The 21,784-nt window shown below is 55.2% G+C and overlaps 1 protein-coding gene across 4 annotated transcripts in view; it reads left to right on the plus strand.

Annotated features, from left to right (window-relative positions):
• Nucleotides 1-1,141: 1,141 nt before the first annotated feature.
• The window catches only part of palld (palladin, cytoskeletal associated protein), a 33,774-nt gene continuing 13,131 nt past the window's right edge, over nt 1,142-21,784 (plus strand). Inside the window, exons 1-10 of one of the 4 annotated variants that reach the window (XM_029255144.1) lie at nt 1,142-1,221; nt 3,758-4,489; nt 12,172-12,347; nt 12,931-12,997; nt 13,524-13,644; nt 15,025-15,087; nt 15,210-15,351; nt 15,506-15,529; nt 16,396-16,515; nt 16,812-17,121. In XM_029255144.1, coding sequence (XP_029110977.1) covers nt 3,759-4,489; nt 12,172-12,347; nt 12,931-12,997; nt 13,524-13,644; nt 15,025-15,087; nt 15,210-15,351; nt 15,506-15,529; nt 16,396-16,515; nt 16,812-17,121 — 1,754 coding nt within the window. In that variant the 5' untranslated portion in view covers nt 1,142-1,221; nt 3,758. Of the gene's footprint in view, nt 1,222-1,784; nt 1,896-3,757; nt 4,490-5,763; nt 6,172-7,208; nt 7,346-12,171; nt 12,348-12,930; nt 12,998-13,523; nt 13,645-15,024; nt 15,088-15,209; nt 15,352-15,505; nt 15,530-16,395; nt 16,516-16,811; nt 17,122-21,784 lie in introns of those variants that run through there. The other 3 variants (XM_029255145.1, XM_029255147.1, XM_029255146.1) reach the window with 3 other exon arrangements.

Below are 21,784 nucleotides of genomic sequence, written 5' to 3' on the forward strand. Positions count from 1 at the left end.
GGTTAGGGTTAGGCTCCTGCTGTTGGCACTCTTCAGAAATAACTGCTCTCTCTGTATGCCTCCCCCCCATGACCCATCGCCAACACTCAGTGTAATCAGTGCACCGCTGAACAGGAATAGTTCCCGAATGGCGTCGCGGCCCCAAAATAGACGCTGTCCTCCTGGGCCAGGAGCAGCAGCAAGGGCCCGGCTCCTGCGCTCACCTGTCACTCACTCGTCACTCCGCTGTCACTCGCTGCTAAGCCAGGCATGCAGTCACCCATCCCCCATCTGGTGCTCTTCACCTGTGGGGACTGGCCTGGGATCACAGCGAGGTGGCACTGTGGCGAAGAATGAGACCAGATAGGCGTGCGTTCGGATCCCGGGCTTGGAAAAGACCCTGTGCTGGACATGGACTGCTTTAGTGAACAACCCCAGGGGCAGTTAGCAGGTCAGCTTGCGGTAACCCTGCGCTGGCTCAGAGTAAACTTGATGAACAGGTCAAGTGGAGCGGCATGGTGAGCCTCACCTACACCAGTGAACTTCTGGGAAATTTGTCCATGGTTTGGGGGGAGTTCCTGCACAAGCTATTTACCACAAACCCGAACCCTCGGCAGCAACAGAAGCGCTAAGACCTGCCGGGATGACCATTCCGCTCACAGGAAGTGCTGTGTTATGTACAGGAAGAGAAATTCCCAGGTCCTACACGCCCCCCGCCTTGTTGGAACACAGTTGCATCCACCATTGAGGCCTGGTAGGCGTTAGTACATTGGGGGTGTGGCATTGCTTTGGCTCCACCCTTTGGTCTGGCTCCAGCAGATGGCCTCATGGGTCAGTGGCTCAGAGCTCCTCACTGCCCACCATCAGGCGGTGCCAGGATGCGGTGCCCAGCGCCCCTGAGTCGAGCACCACTGGACCCCCTCCGCTGGCAGCCCCCGGTGTAGGTGACTCCGCCCCCACCCCCAGACCCCGGTGGTCCCCCTCATCCCCGGGTCTCCTATCTACATTCCGGCCTCAGGCACCAGGCTGTAACATGAGCACGCGGGTCAAATATAGCGCGCCCTTGTATAGCACTGTGAGGCGAAGGGGCTGATGGGTCGGATGGAGAGCCCCTCCCCGCCCTTCCTGGCCCTGCGTGGCCAGTTGGACAGTGGCGCTCGAAGTCCGGTGACCGAAGGGCGTTCGTTGTTACTCGGCGCAAAACGGAGCTGTGGGACAAGGAGCGCACTCACACGCTGGAAGGTAGGCACACGGGACGCACGCGGCAGGCACATGGGAGGAACACGGGAGGCACACGCTCTGCCCACTTGACCCTCTAGGCACATTTTTTAACAATTACTTCATTAGCCACCTTATTGTAGATCACTCTGGTACTGATGAATAAAGATGGCGCAGAGGACAGTTCAGCAGGAGCACTCACTGACTCACTCCACACACACACACACACACTCACACTCACTCTGTCTTCACGGTACTTTATGACTCTGTGACAGTGGTGATTGGCTATGAACAGGACTGGTGAGTGGCAGGAGTTATGGGTTCGAGCCCCAGGTCAGGGACAGCAGCAGTGCGGCGGCCTCTCTGTAGGCTGTGGACCTGGAATGGGCACGTCTGTCAAGTGTCCATGAGGCAGCAGGACACACACACACACACACACACACACACTGCTGCCAGCGTTTCCATATCAATAATTCAGGGTGTGCGGGGTGCAGGGAGCACAAAGGCTCGGGAGCACAGCAGTGGGAATAAAAATAACAGCAGCTGGGCACCATGCTCCAGTGCAACACACACAGACGCACGCACTTCTCACACACGTGTAGACTTTGAGACACCCTAGCAGCCCGACCTGGTGGTCCTGCTCAGTTCCTTCACACAGGTCCAGCTGTACATGCATGTGTGCGTCTGTCCTCAACCAGGTGTGTATCTCTATACTTTGCATGTGCTCTCAGCGTGTGTGTGTGTGTTTTGTGACACCTCCAAATGTGTCGTTAATCGGTGTGTGTTTTCTATAGCACGTGTATGCATATTGTTTGCTGCCGTGTGTCCTTCCACGTGTGTGAAGTGTGTGTGGAGAACGTGGCTGAGCTGATCCAGGCGATGGTTGTTAACCTGGTGACTGATGGAGATGACAGAGGGATGCACTGTGTCCCCTTCCTCCTGAACTGTCCTCTTACATGTACTTGTACTCATTTATCAGACGCCCTTCTCCGCATTGACGTGCATCTCGTAGGAAATACCGTGTGCTCGTTACATTTAGATGCGGACGTGTGATTCATAAGTACAGTTAGTGTGTTTCTTTCACCACGTGAACCGACGTTCATCACACCGGTACCTGTGGTACCTCTTCGCGCTCCACTCACGCTCTGCGTGGTGTCTGAAGCCGTCCGGTTGTCTCTGCTGTTAAACAGCCCCAGGTTTTCCACTGCTCTGTGTGTGTGTGTGTGTGTGTGTGTGTGTGTGTGTGTGTGAATGTGTACACACTGGATCCTTGCATTATGAACATTTCAGTTATACATTTTCGAAGATATGAAATATTTCCACTTAATTTATTTTAACTGTTTCTTCTTCACAGTCCGATGACTATAATTTCTGTCTTTTGAGTAGCGAAAGACTCCTGCATTTCCACAACCATGAGGTGGCAGTAAAGAACAGTAAAGAACAGTAAAGGGCAGTACAGGGTGGTAAAGGGGAATAAAGAGCGGCAAAGAGGAGTAAGGGGCAGTAAAGAGTGGTAAAGGGGAGTAGAAGGCGGTAAGGACCGCACGGGAAAGGCCAGTAAAGTAGAATAAAGAGCGCTAAAGGGCGGTAAAGAGGAGTAAGGGGCAGTAATGAGTGGTAAAGGGGAGTAAAGGACAGTAAAGAGCGATAAAGGACAGTAAAGAGCGATAAAGGGCAGTAAAGAGCGATAAAGGGTAGTAAAGGCCGGTGAAGGGCAGTAAAAATCAGTGTGTGGAAGCGCCTCCCTTCAACTCCCTTCCACAGTGTTTACACCTCCTGAGTGTCAGTGATCGGTGACCAGAGACGCTGAACGGGGTTTGTGGAAACGACTAAGTTCTGTTTTCGGTCATTTTAAGTGCGTTCTAATTTTAAAGTTGCCCAAACTTAAGAGAAATGAATGTGTTAACAAGTATTTTTATTTATTACAGCTATTGACGTTTTCAGAATGTAACCCATAAATAAATGGAGGGACGTCTCACTTTTTACGGACCGCGTAGGTAATAGAGAGAGCTGCGCGCTTCCGGTCCAATCCACACGAAGGGTTAGAGGTGAACCAGTAACCTTCGAAATGCGATGTGTCCCTCCGGGGGTGTTTTCCACATCACTGTCAACGTGTTTATTTTGCTCTTTGTACATTTATCCGACACCGTGTTTCAGAGTAACTTACCATGTTTAGTTACGTTACAATGTACAACCCATTTATCCTGCTGGATAATGTTCTTGGAGCAACTTAGGGTCAAGCGCGTGCAACCTTCAGCTCCGAAGGCTGCAGGTTCGACCACGACCCGACCGGGTCTCGGCCCGTACGCTGCGGAACCGCCCGCACGCCTCGGACGAACGCCGTCGGGCCCCGGATGGATAAATTGTTTCTGCGTTTTCCTCTATACTCATTGATAGCTTTTCCGCTGGAGCTTCTTACACAACACACCTGTGAAGAAATCACACTGAAACACACGCTGAGTGTTCAGATGTCAAGGGGTCTGAATATCCTGTGCAGGTGTAGTAAGTGTGTGTACACGCTGTTAATGTGTGTTGTCCATGTTGTCTCCCTTTGTGCCAGAATGCAGGACGGGAGCTGTGACCAAACGCTCCGTGTCCCCCTGGCGCCAAAGGAGCGCGGCGCGGATGGGGTCGCTGCCGAGCTCTACCTGGACTCGCCGGCGGAGACGGGTGAGGACGGCCCCGAGGACGAGGACGCCTTCCCCGAGCTCTCGACTTTCCTCAGCCAGGAGGAGATGGATCGCAGCCTGGACCTGGCGTGGGAGGCCTTTTCCTCCGCGGGGGACGAAGAGGCGCCGAGCCCAGAGGCCGAGCCCCCCGCGCCCCCCCCGGGCGAAGACCCCGCCCCCCGGCCGGAAGCGCCCGGCGATGCCCCCGGCCCTCGCAGCCCATCGGGGGAGAGGTTTGCGTCCCCGAGGCCGTCCGTCCCGCTGTACAAGCAGGAGCGACCGCGCCTCCTCCACGAGCCGCCGGAGCTCAGCGACCGCGGTTCCACGAGCGAGTTCTGCAGCCGCGCCGCCACCTTCATCGAGGAGCTCTCCTCCATCTTCAGAGGTTCGGCGCGAGCGGGACAGCAGGCCGACGAGGACTCGTCGTCTCCGGACAGCGGATACCTGTCTCCCAGGGTCCCCGCAGCGCGAACCGCCCCGGCCCTTCAGGAGACGAGCGGCGCCGGAACCGAGCCGGAGGCTCCGCCCCGTTTCACGCAGAAACTGAAGAGCCAGGAGGTGTCCGAAGGAAGTCCCATCCGGCTCGAGTGTCGGGTAACGGGAAACCCGCGACCGGTGGTCAGGTAAAGGTAGCGAGGGGAACGTGGAGATGGTGACGACGATGGCGGTGATGATGTTTTGTTTGTGGGAGATTTGCGCCCCCCACGCCGCTGTCCGGGTCCTTTGGCAGGGGGACGAGCTGCCCGCCGCAAAGTTTACAACCGAACGGTCGCTTTATTTAGCCGCGTCGTTGCGGGGGGCTCTGTGCCACACCTGGACACCTGCCAGCTTCGTCGCCCAGGGGGGCGCAAGACATCGCACGCGCACGCGCACACAGGCTGGCACTCCCTGCATACACCTCCTGCTGCTCTGGTCCTGCTTCCTCCCAGCAGCTCTTCCACCCCAGGGGTATTTACAGGTGATGCCCCCTAGTGGAGACACACTTTCTTTCTTTCTTTAAACCCCGCCCCCCCCCGCTAGGTGGTCGCAGTTTGCGGGTGTGTCGACGAAGCATATAGTGAATGAAGGTGCAGTAAACCACCGGTAGGAGAAGCTCTCCAGCCCGACAGGAAGTGTGTGCAGCAGCGTTTCTCACACCTTGGCGCCTTCACGACCCCGGTGTGCGAACGTGCCCTGAACACACATCTTCTCTTCAAAGGACAGGTGTTCTCCATCTCCACCCACCTGCTTTGTCTCCATCCTGAAACGACCCGAGACCCCGCTCTACGCCGACTCGCACCGATAGGCCGGTTACCATGCCGACGCTTCGTGCGTCACCGTCACGGTCCCTGGGCCTCGGGGTCGAGGAGGCCGTGAGAGGCGGGGCCGGGAGTGTCCGTCACAGCCGTTGAGCCGCCGGCATCCAGTGTTTACGGAGCACCTCTCTCTGCCCCCATGCAATTAGTCCTGCAACAGGGCTCCTCAAAGGGTTCGAGTGCAAAACCACGCGTCTCGCCAGCGCCCGCAATCAGCAGCTAATTGGCTATTGTGGTCCAGGGTGGGAGCAGAGGTGTGGGTGGGGCTCTTGATGTGGTAAAGGACCCAAGCTACACACCCAATGCATACTGCCAGGAGGCACGAAGCGACTGCCAAGACCGGTATGGCTCCTGGTACAGCACCCGGTACGGCAGCGTACAGCGGGGGGTAAAGCATGAAGGGACGCCTCCAGGGTGCGCCGTTGAACCCGCCTGCTCTTGCTGAGCGTGCGCCAATGGACACGCTTGCACCCAGGGCCCGGGGGCCGCACCCTGCTCATCCTTCTCTGCAAGCGCAGGCACGCCGTGTGCTGGTGCCCCCCCCCCCCTTCCCCCTGTGGCTACGCCGCATTGCTGGGGCGGCGAGCAGGTGGCGTCGCGTCACACGCCGCTGACGAAATGTCTACGCCCACAGGAGTGACTGTCATGTGACCGCTAGTGGCCCCTCCTCTACAGGAAGCTGCGCCCAGCGCTGTGCGTGTGTGTGTGTGTAGGTGTAAACCTCCTCGGGGCTCACGCTGCACACCTGTTCTCGCACCCTCGTACACCTGCCGTCTTCCTCGTTCGTATCACGTCTAGAACCCCGGCACATCTCTAGGGCAAGTAGCACGAAGGCATTCGGTGTCCCGGGTTCCGGTACTTTAGTGACAGGTGTAAACGGTAGCGATGCCGCACACCTGGTACCGACCTGCCTTCAGCCAGCCTTTGAACCCGTGACCTCGTGTGAGCAACAGAGCGTTCCCTCCGCTTCCAGACACGCTGCTGATGATGTCATCACGGACGGTTGGCCGGTCAGTGTCTCAGTCACAAACCATCTCTGAATGTGTCACATGTGGGGGGGGGGGGGGTGTGTGTGTGTGTGTGTGTGTGTGTGTGTGTGTTGTGCTCCGATACACTTGTGCAGCATCAGATTTTGTCAACATTGTCACGTCGTCCATAGCAACCGGCAGTCGTTCTGTCGTCACCCTCCTGCATGTCCCCAATTAAAGAGAATTAACTGAGCAACTGTCTAATGGGGGGCACTCACTCACTCACACGTGTGTGTGTGTGTGTGTGTGTGTGTGCGCACGCACTGGGCTCTGATGAGGCAGTAAATGTCACAAAACAGCGTTTGTAATCCTGCAGAGGAAGTGGGGGGGACTTGTATTTACTGAGGATTTATGGTGCGGAGTTTCTGGAGTCCAATCCTGCATATGTGTGTGTGTGTGTGTGCGTGTGTGTGCATGTGTGTGTGTCCAGCTGCATTCAGTGCTCATGAGTGTCTCTGATTTTTCCCAGCGGTCCGGCCGTGGGCCGGTTCTGAGTACCGCACTTTTACCCCCACCCTTGTCCTCGCTGAAACGTGGTGGCGCTGTCACTTGCTGCCCCGCTGCCCCCTCAGGGTGACAGCACTCTGTCCCTCCTGTGCCTCCCGCCTGTCTCCCCGCTACTCGCAGAAGAGTCCGGAACACGACCACGAGCTCCAGTGGACAGCTGTTCTCAGTTATGCAGAAGGCAGGCGGATGTGGACTCTTGAAGATTGATGGCCCCTGAAGGGGCTAGTGTGTGTGTCTTTCTGTGCGTGTCCATGTCTGCGTGTGTGTGTGTTCGTGTGTGTGTGTGTGTGTGTGTGTGTGTGTGTGCAGCTTGTGCTGAAATACAGCCTGCATCATTACACATATTATTATTGCACCCGCTGGTTAGTCACAGCTGTGAGGCCAGACACACACACACACACACACACACACACACCACACACACACAGGCCAAGGGGCTATGGAGGTATGGAGCCTTGTTTCCGCTGACAGCCTAGAGGGCAGCTCTCTGTCCTCTCCGTCTTCCCCGATGTCCCTCCCCCTTCCCCGATGTCCCTCCCCCTTCCATGTGTCCCGCCAGCGTGAAATGCCACTGGCTCCACCGTTTTAACCGCGGCCTGGCAGGCAGCTCGTCAGCGTGGCGCCGGGCAGCCCTCGGGTCGGACCTCAGGTAGGTACCGCGCCGGGTGGCGGCCGGCGCGCCGGGTGGCACGCGGCTCTCCGTGCACTTGGTGCGACGGCTTCGCTCGTGAGTGTGTGTGGGGTCGCCGGCTCCGCGAGTTGCAGAGGGGCTCCGGGTGCAGAAGTGTCCACGTCCGCATTTCTGCACCGGGTGCCACCGGGCTCCGTTGTTTGCGCGTCACGCCGCGTAGGGGCATCGAGTGTGGGGCTCTGTGTGCACGGTGCGGTATGCTGTCACAGCCCTCGCGACACCGGCTCAGACCGTGCGACGGAGACGCTTTCGCTCCCACTGTTGACTGGTGCTGTCCTTCCCAGGGGACACTGGTCAGGGGACAAAGGGCACCAGGCAGCAGTCTGATCAACAGCAGAACAAACAGTCATTGCTGCACGGCTGCTGGACTGCGTCAAGGGGTTAGCCTCTGTGTGTGTGTGTGTGTGTGTTGGTGTTTGCACCCGTGACAGTGTGTACCTGTGTGTTCCCACGGTGGCTGCACACGCGAGCTCGCAGGACACACTGAGTGGAACCCGAGCTCATTGTGTGAGGCTGCACACCTGGGTGTGTTGTTTCTGCGCAGGATTTCACAAGATTACGTGGGCTGCGTGTGAAAGATACGCAGAACTGCGTCCGTCCTCCGGGTTTCTCTTTTTACAGTGTTTGTCCTGCGTGTCTCACCCAGCACGGTGAATTGTGCTTATTGGTGTAAAGTCTCACAGCCACATGTTAAGTGATGATAAAGAGTGTGAGACAGTTGAACTGCGTGGGGTACAGTTTGACCTGCACTGACATGTTCTTCGTGGTGCTCACGTGCTGGACCAGAGCAGGGAACCTGTAGAGACTCCAGTGGACTCCTTTGCCACAGAATGTTTAACACGGTAGAAATGTGTAGGGCATAATGAAACAGTGTAAAACACTGAAGGACATTGGGGAAGTTTTAAGAACACTGTGAAATATCTTAGAACACTCTGGGACACTGTAGGACATTGAGGAACACTGTAGGACACTGTTGGACACTGTGAGACTGTCGGACATTGAAGAACACTTCATGACGTTGAGGAACACTGTAGGACACTTGGACACTGATGAACACTGTAGAACATTGGGGAGGACTGTAGGACACTGTACGGCACTGTGGGACACTTTTGGACACTGATGAACGCTGGGGAACACTGTAGGATACTGTTGGACACTGTAAGGTGTTGAGAAATACTGAAGGACACTGCCGAACACTGCAGAACACTGGAACGTTGTCGGGCTGCTGCGGTGTGTCCACCAGCCCCTGCGGATGCAGCCGCATGGAGTTCTAACAGGAAGTGGGGATCCAACGTCCCTGGCAGGGGACGAGTTCCAGGTCCTGACCACCATCGTCAGCCGCAGCACTTGGACACAGAGCCCGGTGAGCGACAGGCCCCGATTGGCTCATGTCACGTACCGGTTGGCTCCGATTGGCTTGTCCAGCACACGGTCTCCTCTGATTGGCCCGTAAAAGAGGCAGGAGTCCTGCAGAGCGCGTCCCGCTCGTCTCCTTTTTACAAGAGGTGATTTGAGGCCAGTTAATTTTAAAAGTGCAGCGCAGCCGAGTTTGTAATTTAGAACATAATGAGAGAAAGATTTGGACGCACTGAAATAATGCTGCAGGAACGGAGTCGCTGCAGAGGCCAAAGGCGGTTAAAGCACCAGCGCGTTCCCCTATTTGAGGTTGTGGTCAGAGTAGGTCACAAAGCCTCCTGGTCAACACACTCGAACCCCTGTGTGTGAGGAGCTCATGCTCCACGGTCCTGTTGGTGTGTGTGAAACAGGGACCCCTTGTAGACCCCGTTTGTTGTAGGTTCGCGAAAAGTGCTCATGGTTCTTCCTTTCTGTGTCACTTGTCTGCTTCCTTCAGCCCATCCGCACCATCTCCACTGTCTCCACCTTCTCTACCGTCTCCTCCTTTTCCGCCGTCTTCACCATGTCCACCATGTCCATCATCTCCACTGTCTCCACTTTCATCGCCATCTCCATTGTCTCCACCTTCTCCACCATCTTCACCATCCAGCTGGCTATTGTTCATACATTGTGTGTGTAAAATTCATAATGTCTTAAGTCCAGCGTTTGTAGTCTCCTTCATATGTAATATCCATGACGGTTAATGTCCATTGTGTTTGATATCCATTGTATCAAACTTTCTTGTTTGTAACATCCATCATGTTTAATATTCATCGTTTCTAGTGTCCATGTCTACTGTCCTTCAGGTCAGTGCTCAAGGCAGCTCTCTGCTGCCTGTCTGCCGAGCGTCATCTGCGCTTAATGGCTCTTGACGTCCCCTACCCGCCCGTCCTGCCCTGTCCTGTCCTTTTCTTCTGAAGGAGGAGGAAGTGCTGCGTATCCACTGTCGCAGAGGCACTGAACTCACACACAGCGCACCGTCTCGGACACACACTTCAGTATTGGGCACACCTGGGCACACCCGGGCACACCTGGTTCTGTGTGGACGGTGTCTGTGGTTCGAGGTCTCCAGAGGAGATACAGGCTGATGTGTCCCTTGGCATGGGCTGTGTCCCTCAGCGGATCAGCGTCTTGCCTGATGAAGCCGGGGGCTCACGTACTCTCTGTATACTGTGGACAAATGCGTGCGCACGCACGCACACACACACACAGTGGTCCTGCTGGACATTTCCATGGACACCAGCAGTGGGTCCAGGAGGTTTAACACCTGACCATAATGATATAGTACATTTGTCTCAGTGTCTCATGTGTTATTATTGAGAATTTCAAGTGCTGTGGCAGCAGCACGACTGTCAAGGGAATAGAAAGGTGGGGGGGTGTGTGTGTGTGTGTGTGTGTGTGTGTGTGTGTGTGTGTGTGTGTGTGTGTGTGTGTGTGAGTCAGCACGGGGTCTGTCTGTAAGACCTCTGTACATTTGTGTGAGCGTGTGTGTTTATGGCTGTGTTTGAGACTCTTTATGTCTTTCGGTGTATTTATATTTATTTGTGTATGTATGTAGGGTTTGTGTGTTTGTGTTTGTGTGTGTCCCACTCTGGCTCTTCTCTGCACTGATGGGTTCTGACAGTCCGAATCCCACAAAGAGCTCAGCCTGGTTCTCCTTCTGGTTCTGTGCTCCATCGCTGTGGTCTGGACCCCCCGTGGACTGGAGCTCTGAGCTTCTCATAAACACCACAAATGCACATGGTTTCCATAGCAACAGACCTTCTGTCAGTCTGCTTGAGTTACAGTAAGAAAGTGAGAAAAACTCAGTTAGTGAAGTTGCTTGGATGCAAATGAGACTTTTGATGTTCTCAACAGCTGGTGTATTTGCAGTGCGAACTCATGTATGTATGTATATATATATATGTGTGTGTGTGTTTGTGTATGTATGTATATGTACATACTGTATGTACTGTATAAAATAAGCATGCAATAAATGTAGTGTATATATTACTATATGCGGGGATGTGGTGGCGCAGCAGGTTTGACCGGTACCTCGCTGTTCGGCGGGTGCGGGGTTCGGGGCCCACTCAGGGTGCGCCGGTGCCGTGTTTCTCCCTCCGTATGTCTCCCCCAACATACGGAAGGCGGCACTGGCGGCACTGGCGGCACTGGCGCCCCCTTCTGTTCCTGCCTTGCCATGAACAGCACGCGGGTGGTGTCACTATGGCTCACGTTTGACTCGATGGCGTCAACAACAGTGTATGCTATATATAGTTATTTAAGTGTTGATCGTTATGATTAACTATTTAATTAACTGTAACATATATACAGAGTATCTCCCTCACTGTCTGCCCTCGGATTGTTCTGGCACTGACAGACACAACAGGGTGGAGCAGATGGATGCGGCAGCGGGCGGAGCAGCGGGCGGAGCAGCGGGCGGAGCAGCGGGCGGGGCCGTGACCGAGGCGGTGGGTGGGACGATGGGCGGGGCGGTCGGTGGGGCGGTGGGTGGAGCAGTGGGCGGGGCAGTGGGATGGCATAGTGGGCTGAGTGGTGATGTCAGTGGGTAGTGGTGTGTGTTTGTGACATTATAGCGAAGGCTGTGCTCTGTGCTCCTCTGTTTGATGGCATCTCAGGATCAGGGGCCACTGCACTGATGGATTCTAGGGCTGGTGGCTCTCTCCCACACTTCCCACACACACACACTCTGCACAGGCCCCCCCATGTGAGGAGGGCACAGTTACAGACGGGGAGCAGTTGGCCTCAGTGGATGAAATGTTTCCAGGAAGACCGTAGAATCACAGACACAAAGACAGATAGACACACACGCTTGGGGGGGTCTTGTCCTCCTGCTGCACTTTGTCTCTTCTCTCCATCCTTTCAAACAGCACAGACAGAGCAAGTCATGAGCAAAATGTGTGTGTGTGTGTGTGTGTGTGTGTGTGTGTGTGTGTGTGTGTGAAAACCATGAGCACTTCCCCAGTGTGAATTCCCAGACCTGTGAGTCACATCTTAGCTGCTCACCTCACACAGGTGCTCCAGTGTCCCCCCTCCTCCTCCTCCTCCTCCTCCTCCTCCAACCACCCACCCACTTCCTGACCTGCGATGAACCGCAGTCGCACCCCCACCCCCCCCGTGCTTCGCGCAGCTCTCTCCCGTCGGCCGCTCTGCCCGTCTCTACACGCTTGCTGAGGATCCGATAACTTGATAACTCCCCACGGGGACGATGAACCATGAGCACCGGATCCTCAGAGGTCACGTAATGCCCCCCTGAGGCCTGCGGCAGGCAGACCCCCAAACTCTGCAAAGTCTCCCTGATCGGTCGATGTGCCGGACACCCTCCCGCCCGATTGGCCGATGTTCTGTGTTTGAGGGCTCCTTTTCCGCTCTCTGCGGATCGTTTGCAGGTGGTTCTGCGAGGGGCGGGAACTGCACCATTGTCCTGACATCCAGATATCGCGGGACAGAGACCTACACGCACTTGTGATCGCCGAGGCCTTTGAGGACGACACGGGCCGCTACACCTGCGTGGCGTCCAACTGCCTGGGTGCCGACAACACGTCCGCCGAGGTCTACATCGAAGGTGCGTCTGGGAAAGGCGTCGCCCACCGACGGGATGCCGCTGTAAAGCGCCTTTCAGGTGTTTCCGGCAGCAGCCTGATTGCTGCTCTCACAAAGAGAGCTGAGAGCAGAAGTGTGTCTGTATCTGCATTTGTTCACATGTCTGGTGTCACCAGGACACCACAGTCTCTCTCACACACACACACACACACACACACGCTTGCTGAAGCCGCTTGTCCCAAGCCTAACCCGGCAACACGGGGCGTAAGGCTGGAGGGGGAGGGGACGCACCCAGGACGGGATGCCAGTCCATCGCGGGGCACCCCAAGCGGGACTCGAACCCCAGATCGCCCGGAGAGCAGGCCCTGGCCAAACTCGCCGCGCCACCGCACCCCCTACGCCACAGTCAACAAAAGCTTAATAATACAGACATTGATCTGATGTTGATTCGTTCACTGCTCAGGACCTGTAAAAGTCTTGGATACAGTTAATAAATACCGAACAATGTGTAAAGGCATTTAGTTTTTAACTACGGGAAATTTAAAACTAATATTAATCCATCGCCTACACTCAGGAACGTCCTGCTCTTCTCCTCCTCCCTGCAGGGGTGTCCTCCTCTGACTCAGAAGGTGAAGGACAGGTGTCCAAGAGCAAGCCAGGAGCCATGGCACAGTGAGTGTGTCCTTGCTTAACCCCTGAACTCTGACCCCGAACCCTGAGCTCTGAGCCGCTGCGCTCACTCTTTACTCTGTGTGTCTCACAGTTCTCCTCTAACCGTCTCCAAACATCTCGAAACATTTCCGGACATCTCAGAACATCTCAGAACATCTCAGAATATCTCTAAACTTGTCACGCTACTTCAGAACTTCTCTGAGCACCTTAGAACGTGGGGGACCATCAGTGACCATCAGTGACCATGAGCTGTACACACCACGAGCCTCTCTGTACGATGCAGAGCAGCGACGAAGACAGCGAGCGAGACACATGAGGAAGGCAGGAGAGCCTTCACCGCGCTCCTGTGACAGCACAGGACACACGTGGACACGTGGCCTGGGACCAGCACCTCCCACCGCCTTCCTGTTTCCTCACTTAGTGACACCCTGTGACAACTCACACTCTGTGCTTCCGTCTGAAAGAGCTAATGAGTCGTCCTCTGTGTGTGTGTGTGTGTGTGTTAATCACCGCTGATCCCTTTCAGGGGGCAGAAGAAAACCACCTCCATGTCGCTGACCATCCACTCTGCATCCCCCAGGAGACCCGAGACGTCGCCCCACCGTTCTTCTCTGATCCAGACTCTTTCCCAGCCATTGCATCACCGGGTAACGGTCAGCAGGTGGCGTCTGTTCCCCTGAGGACATGACCAGGCTGAAGTGCACCACCTCCCCTCTCAGCAAACTGTCCACACACACTGTCACACGCACCACGCTATGACGAGTGTCTCCTCACATGTAGCTGCACAAACAGTAAGCTTCACCGTCAGTAACTAGCTCGCTCACCTGGGGCTGCAATGACCGTAACTGAATACTTCCTGTAGCTGTTGACCAGGTCTCACATGCCTTGGAGGAGTTTTGTCTCACTGCTCCAAGCAGAGCTGCTTTAGCTCAGGAACATCTGCAAAGTTTTTGAGCATCAAGACACTTTTTAGGTCTTGGTGCAACATCTCAGTGCGACTGAGGTCAGCGCTTTCACCATGATGTTGACTTGCTTCTGTGTTTGGAATCACTATGATGACGTAAGACCCAGCTGAGCTTCAGCTCATGAACCGATGGCCTGACCTTCTTCTTTAAACCTTTCTGATGCAAGGAGGAATTCGCGATTCCACACTCCAAGTTTAGGCAGCCAAACCTCCCCACAGCATGACACTGCCACCACCACACTGAATCACTGGTGGAAGGTTCTTACTGTGATGTACTGTATTTGGTTCTTGCTTGGTCCAACAGGGCTCATGTTGTCCAAGGTGTTCAGGAACTACTTTGACTCATGAGTCCACAGAAGTGTTGAGGGACATCTAGCTGCTTTTGATGAACTGCTGACAGGCTTTCAGGCATTAGTGAGCTGTGGTTTGTGCCTCCACTTTACACACAGCGGTGTCATTGCTGTAGACTCATGACCGCTGGGCTGCAGTTCCCTGGACATTCTTCTTGGTTATTTCTGAGCTCTTCACTCATTTTATATTTTGCTCTTGGAGACATTTTGACAAGATGCCAACTAGTAGCTAGAGTCACCATGGTTGACACTTTCTCGGTCAACTTGATTTGAGGAGTGTAGTTCTGACTGCAGCTTGACTGAGGTTCAGAGCCTTGGCGTGTCGGTGTGACCCTGTCCAGACTGAGGCCTCGGTAGCTTTTCTCCAGAGGTCTTCAGAAACGTCCCCTGAGTGTCACAGGGTGTCTCTGTGAATCTCTGATCAAATTAAATGTGAAAAAGCTGTAAAAACAGAGTAAACGGAGTAAACTAGAAAGGAGCCAGATGGTGTTTCACAGCCTGTGATGGTAAAGCATTCTGGAGAAGAAGCTCACTGTGATCTGCTCCTCGCACTTGCTGGACCCTGGTTTGAGGGGGGCTGGTGCTCCTGGTTGGTTGCTGCAGTGAGCGGTGATGGACAGCGGTGGACAGCGGTGGACAGCGCATAGCTCATCATCATTCACAGAGTCACCCTTTGTGAGCAGTGACCTTTGACACCCCTCTTTCTGATCCAGGTCCAGAGTCCAGTTTCCTCGGTGGTGCTGGGTGGAGGAACAGCGCCCCCTGTCTTTACCAAGGTGCGTTTGCATCTGGCCCATATCACTGAGCTGTGGCTGTGCGCCGCCTCGCCGACCTGAACATGAACGCTTTCCGAGAGATTCGAACGCCTCCCTGCCTCTCTTTCGCCCCCTGGCTGCAGCTGCTGCAGGACGCACGGGCCCACGAAGGCCAGGTGGTGGTGCTGGAGTGTCGGGTTCGAGGGACGCCACCTCTCCAAGTGCACTGGTTCCGCGAGGGACAGCAGATCCAGGACTCGCCCGATTTCCGCATCCTGCAGAAAAGTGAGGGACGCCCCTGCGGACCGCGAGAACACCATGCAATACGATCATCCACGCATGACCTTTGACCCCTGTGTTAATGACCGTCCGCTGTCTCTCGACCAAGTGCTCACCTCTCTGTCCTCTTTCCTCTCCCCGCGTCTGATGTGACCGACAGAGCCCCGGTCTGCTGCTGAACCTGGTAAGACCCTGTTTCTACCATGATCCTAAAGCCCCAGTGCAGCCCTCAGCCCAGCAAGGGTCAAACTGTGAGCCCGAGGTCAAAGTGGACCCGGTCACGACAGCACACGACACGCCCCTGGACCATGGGAGACTGGTAGCTCGGCAGCCCGAGTCCGATGTTCCGTTGATAGAAGCGCGCTCGGTGTGAACGTTTCGCGACCGCTGGGGGTGGGGGTCATTGGCGGTGTCAGAGAGTAGAGTGTATTAGTTGACCCCGGGTGATGGACGGTCTTGATTGGTCCATTGCTTTGCCAGAGATTTTGACCCTTTCACACTGACCTCTTTGAGATCCTGGTTTGAACCATGCTGGTTATGTGACCTCAGCTGGTAGCAAAACGTTCACACCAAAAATAGCGACGCTGCTCCTCAACTGAGAACATAATGTCTCTTGGTGCTGGATAAACAGGGACGTCGCTAAGAGCCGGCATTTGCACTTATTACTATTACTGCTACTATCTGGCTCGGTGAGGCCCGCTCCTCCTCGGCCGGTCGAGGGTCAGTTCGGAAGGGCTGACCGAGCCGACCGCACGTGCGTGTCGTGAGCAGAGTACCCAGAATTCCCCCGGGCCGCTCACACCCCGACGTGGCAGCGGCACGGTCCTGTGCTCCGGCGTCGCTTCTCGCTCGACGCAACCGAACGCAGCTCAGCGGAGCTCGGCACACCTCCGTCTCCTCCAGTTCCCACGGGTTTATTTTTCACTTTTCTTGTAGCTGCAGCTCAAATCCCTACATTAGTCCACGTGGCGCTTTTCACATCATCGCTGAATTTGTGCTCACTGCTGCGGTCGCTCCTGCCCTGACCGCCGCACTGCTGCTGTCTTCCAGAGGAGATCTGCACTCTGGTCATAGCAGAGACCTTCCCGGAGGATGGCGGCCTGTTCACGTGTACCGCAACCAACCGTTTTGGCTCCTCCAGCAGCGCAGCGCAGCTGACCATACAGCCAGGTGAGCTGACCGCACTGACAGGACTGACCGCAGACAAACTGACCCGACTTCCCGTTCAGAGGTGACCGTTTCTAACATTCTGTAACACGCACCACGAGCGGTATAACACACATCGTAACACGTTCACTCCAGCACTGTAACACAAAGTAATGCGCAATGTGCGACGCTCTAGGTCACGCACACTGTAACACACGCTCTGTAACCTCGTATCACATGATGCCACACACACACACACACACACACACACACACACCGTGTAACACAAATGCACCGATCGGGCTCTTTCTCGCTCCCAGCGAGCGAAGACGCGTCAGCCAACGGCGTCTCAGCGGATGAGGGCGCGTCCTTCCCGCCCCCGCCGCCGCCGCCGCCTGCGGAGATCGGCCTCCCGGAGGCCCCCCCCACGCCCCCAGGCGCTCAACGTCTCCACGTCAACGAGCTGGAGATGTGGCCCAGCGTGGCGGCCCTGCAGCCCGTGCAGATCATCCCATCGCAGACGCAGGTTCGAGAGACCCCCGGCAGGTGGGCCCTGGCTGACCCGCCCCCTGATGAGGCTCCGCCCCCGAAGAATGACCCCCCGCTGCCTACGAGGCCGAAGCCGAAACTGTAAGTCCCTCGTGTGACTTTTCTGAGGGGGAAACGCTGGACGAGGAGTCCCAGGGAGCGTGTTTGCTTTGGCCGTGGCTCCGTGTGTTCCGTGTGCCGCTCTTTACTGCCACCTATGGGCCCGGAGGGTAAACGCAGGTGGGATTCGCTGTGCCACGAGCGAGACGCTGGTGTTGACGACCCACAGCCGGACTGCGCGGCGCGAGGAGCAGAGCAGCAGTCGCTCCGCCGCGTTAGTGGGTTAGTCGTGCCTCGTTGACATTTAGCCGTCCCGTTTATCACCTCCTTACCGCGGATCGGATGCCCAGGCGGCGTTGGGTAGGGGGAGGGGGTGCGGCGGACCAGGGCCAGGGCTAAAAGTGTTCTTTCCTCCATCGGTTTTCCACAGCAACGGTGTTGGCTGCTACCAGCTCCTGCTCCTCGCGTGTTGTTTGCCCCGCAGGGCTCCTAAACGGCGACGGGCATCGCGTTATCCGGGTTTTGGCCCCTGCCCGGCTCTGACCCCTGAGCCCTGAGCCCGACCGCCAGGGCGGCCGCGCTCCACCCGTATCGCCCGTGGCATTCCTCACGCAGTTTATCGTCACGACTTCCGGCAGAGAGTCGGGTTCGGACTTTACGGTCCCTGGTGCGAGGTTTGTTCTTTTGTTCTGCTGCATAAATGGGCCGTGATGTCAGTCCGGTTGAATTAATGAGGTAGCGTTCATTAAATGGCTCCACTCTCGTGTCGGAAACAACGGAAAATCTGACCCTCCGTCTCGGCCGGAGTCGGGTTCGAGTCACCGTGTAAAGAGGTGCGGCCCTGCGCCGTCTGACAATAGCGAGTCTGCCCCTGTTGCCTGTACCATGGTTTTACCTCGAGCTCAACAAACCGTATCATAAGTTCACATGTGAAGCGGCACACCTGCATGTCAGACCTGAAGAGTCGCATAACAGTAACACCCGCAGCACCTGGTCAGTCCCTCCAGCCCAGCAAGAGCACAGAGCTCACAAGGGTTCGAAATCGAAAGGACTTCAGTTCTCAGATCGACCCCAGTGTGATGGAATGAGCTCCCTGTGTTCCTCAGAGCTGCTGAATCCCTTCCGCATTGAAGTAGGGTCTCGAACCCATCTCTTCGAGAGCCACTGATCTCTTGCAATGAGCCCAACACCATCTGCTATGATTTCCTATGCATTTGCTGTTTCAATGTCACTTCCATAGGAGCTACTGGAGGGATGCGAACCAGCAACATGGTGGTGTGTGTCCATAGTCCCATGTGCGTGTAGAGCTCTTTGTCTGTTCTTGGTGACTTATCTTTACTCTGAGTTCTAGTGTCACATGGATATAAGTGTCTGATAAATGTGTAAATGTTACTGTAAATGTGTGTGTCTCAGGGTTAGGGTCCCAAAAAGTGTTATTAAGTTTGCACAAGTAATGCATTAAATTACTGTTGGAAGGAGTACAGTGGTGGGTTATAGCCAGTGCTGATATACACACACACACACACACACACACACACACACACACACACACACACACATACATACTGTACATGCAGGAAGCACCAGTGTAGACTCTACTATCAGAATCAGAATCAGAATGAGCTTTATTGCCAAGTATGTTCACACATACAAGGAATTTGTCCTGGTGACAGAAACTTCCACAGCACAGACAGAATGACAGTGACAAGACACAGATGAGAAGATAGAATATGTGAATAAAGGATTAAAAAATATAAAGTACACAATATACAAAAAATAGTCACTAGACATTATATGTATGTTCTATACAAATGCAAGGGAATGTGAGTAAGACATATGATGTGATAAATAGATATAAATATAAACAGCGTTATGTATTGCACTGGTTTACTCTCTAGGGGGGATTTAGCTGTTCATGAGGTAGATGGCCTGAGGAAAGAAACTTTTCTTGTGCCTGGCTGTCCTGGTGCTCAGTGCTCTGTAGCGCCGGCCAGATGGCAAAGGTTCGAAGAGGAAGTGGCCTGGATGCGAGGGGTCTACAATGATTTTGCTAGCCCTTTTACTGACTCTGGACGAGTACAGCTTTTGGAGAGCTGGGGGGGATGTGCCGATGATTCTTCCAGCAGTCCGAACTATCCGCTGCAGTCTTCTGATGTCTGACTTCGTAGCTGAGCCGAACCAGACAGTTATAGAGGTGCAGAGGACGGACTCGATGACTGCGGAGTAGAATTGCATCAGTAGCTCCTGTGGCAGATTGAACTTCCTCAGCTGACGAAGGAAGTACAACCTCTGCTGGGCCTTCTTCACAATGGAGTCTATGTGGGGCTCCCACTTCAGGTCCTGTGAGATGGTGGTGCCCAGGAACCTGAATGACTCCACTGTTGCCACAGTGCTGTTCACGATGGTGAGTGGGGATAATGCTGAGGTGTTTCTCTTAAAGTCCACAATCATCTCCACTGTTTTGAGGGTGTTCAGCTCCAGGTTGTTATGACTGCACCAGACAGCTAGCTCTTGGACCTCCTGTCTGTAAGCAGACTCGTCACCGTCCCGGATGAGGCCGATGAGCACGGTGTCGTCTGCGAACTTCAGGAGCCTAGACTCTACTATCATAAATCACTGCCCCGTGTTCCCAGCATGCCCTTAGCTTGGCTGCTCAGTGTGAATCACCAGTGTGCTCTGGGGGCTTCAGGGGCCCCATGTGTGATGCTCTGAGGGCAGCCGTGAGGTCAGAGGCAGGAGCTCGAACCCCTGCGACAACATGTGTGGCTGTAAAACTGGCAAGAGCACAGCTCGATAGATGGTCTTATAGTTCATTTCCCCCCCTGGGCTGAGGGGCCTAGAGCGGGCCTGTGTGTGTGTGTGTGTGTGTGTGTGTGTGTGTGTGTGTTTTCCCTGTAATTCAACGTGTGTTTAACTGCAGGTACAGCCTCCTTCTGTTTTATTGCCTTGACGCCATTCATTCTTTGCCATGCGGTGTTTTGTCGCCATGGTGATAACAGGCCAGAACTGATTGGCTCGGACAGAGTGCCATGCCTTTAAGGGTCCCGCCCGCAAGACCCCGCCCACTCCACCCCACCCCACAGCTGAAAGAAAGTGTGTATGATTCCAGGCTGTCAGTCGAACCCACTCCTCCAGGGCGGGGCACCAAGTATCCTGTCAAGGTTTAAAACTTGAATTGATATTTTATGGAGGGATTCACGCTGGGGGCACAAAATGCCCAGAATCCCCGGTAAGTTCTTCCTCTGCGTGGTCCCACTCGGACTCCGCTCTGACAGCTGAGCTACCTGGACGTGAGAGCTCAGAGAAACGTGGGATGAGTGACAGACCACATAAGGCTGAGCTCCGTTCGTCCTTCACGAGACCTTCTGAACACAGCGAAGCCCCGGAGTGAGACGCAAAGAACCCAGGACTCTAAGGCTGAAGACATGTAGTGCTCTAGCTGGAGGCCAACTGACCACCAAAATTAAGACCAGTAGGGCCCAGTGTAGAAGCTAACCCTAACCCTAACCTAACCCTATCCCTAACCCTGACCCTAACCATAACCCTAACATAACAGTAACCCTAAGACCTCCAACTTGCAGATCACAGGGGCTCAAGGTACGAATCAGCAGACTTTTAAACTGAAGACCAACAGATCTCCGGAGTGAAGACCGGGAAAGGTCCACGTTAAGGGTGAGCAGGTCTCCATGTGGAGACCAAGACCATCAGACCTCTGGAGTAGAAACCAAGGAAGACCCTCGCGAAGGAGTGACCGGCTGGTCCGGATCCGAGGCAGCGCGTGTCGCCAGCGTGTCGCCAGCGTGTCCCCTGCGCCTCTTTGCTGCGTCGGTTGGCCGACGGCCCCGGGGAAGGACGCCGCTTCGCAGACACGGCAGGATCGCGGCCCCTGGGCGGCGAGCCAAGCGTTTGTCACTCGTTGCCGTGGCGACGGGAAGTGCCGAGTCAGGAGGAGGAGAGCGCCTGCCGTGGATGGCAGTGCACCCCACCCAAGACTCTACCGTGACTCAGCGTGTGAGTGTGTGCGTGTGTGCGTGTGTGTCACAGCGTGACATCAGGGTGGAGAGTGTGCGGTAGGCAGACAGTGCGTCCGTGTGTGTTTTACAGACAGCGTGTCTGTTTCTGAAGTGTTTCACGTATGACTGTACGCAACGTGCGTGTGTGTGCGTGTCACTGTTTGCGCCTGTTTTACTCTCTCTCAGCGTTGACTCGTGACCAACGGTTTGACTGTTAATGTTCTGCCTTTCATGTAGCACTCAAAGACATCATTTCAGGCTCATAATCACCGTCGCATCAGAGGCTCTGAGTTTGACATCCTGCCACGTTCGTTCGTTCGTTCGTTCGTTCGTTCGTTCGTTCATTCCTTCATTCATTCATCTCACGCGCTTCTCCAGAGCGACTCAGTTATTGATCCGCTTACACAGCTGGAGCAATTCAAACCTGCAACCTCTGAGTCCAAAGGGAGCCACTGTAACCACTACACTGCCAGCTGTGCTGTTCACTTCCTGGTCAGGGGTCACCGCGATGTCCGCACTGCTCCTAGGGAGGGGGCATCGGTATCCTGTCCGGAACGGTCGGTGTTTCCGTGCCCCGCGGTGCAGTGTGGGGTCGCACATTCGACTGCAGGGGTGCGGACCACACCAGCCCCGGGCTGCGAGCGTGCGACAAACACACAGGACGTTTGACCCACCCCTTCCCGGGTTAACGT

This window comes from Scleropages formosus, chromosome 9 (assembly GCF_900964775.1).
Source record: "Scleropages formosus chromosome 9, fSclFor1.1, whole genome shotgun sequence".
Taxonomy (NCBI): domain Eukaryota; kingdom Metazoa; phylum Chordata; class Actinopteri; order Osteoglossiformes; family Osteoglossidae; genus Scleropages; species Scleropages formosus.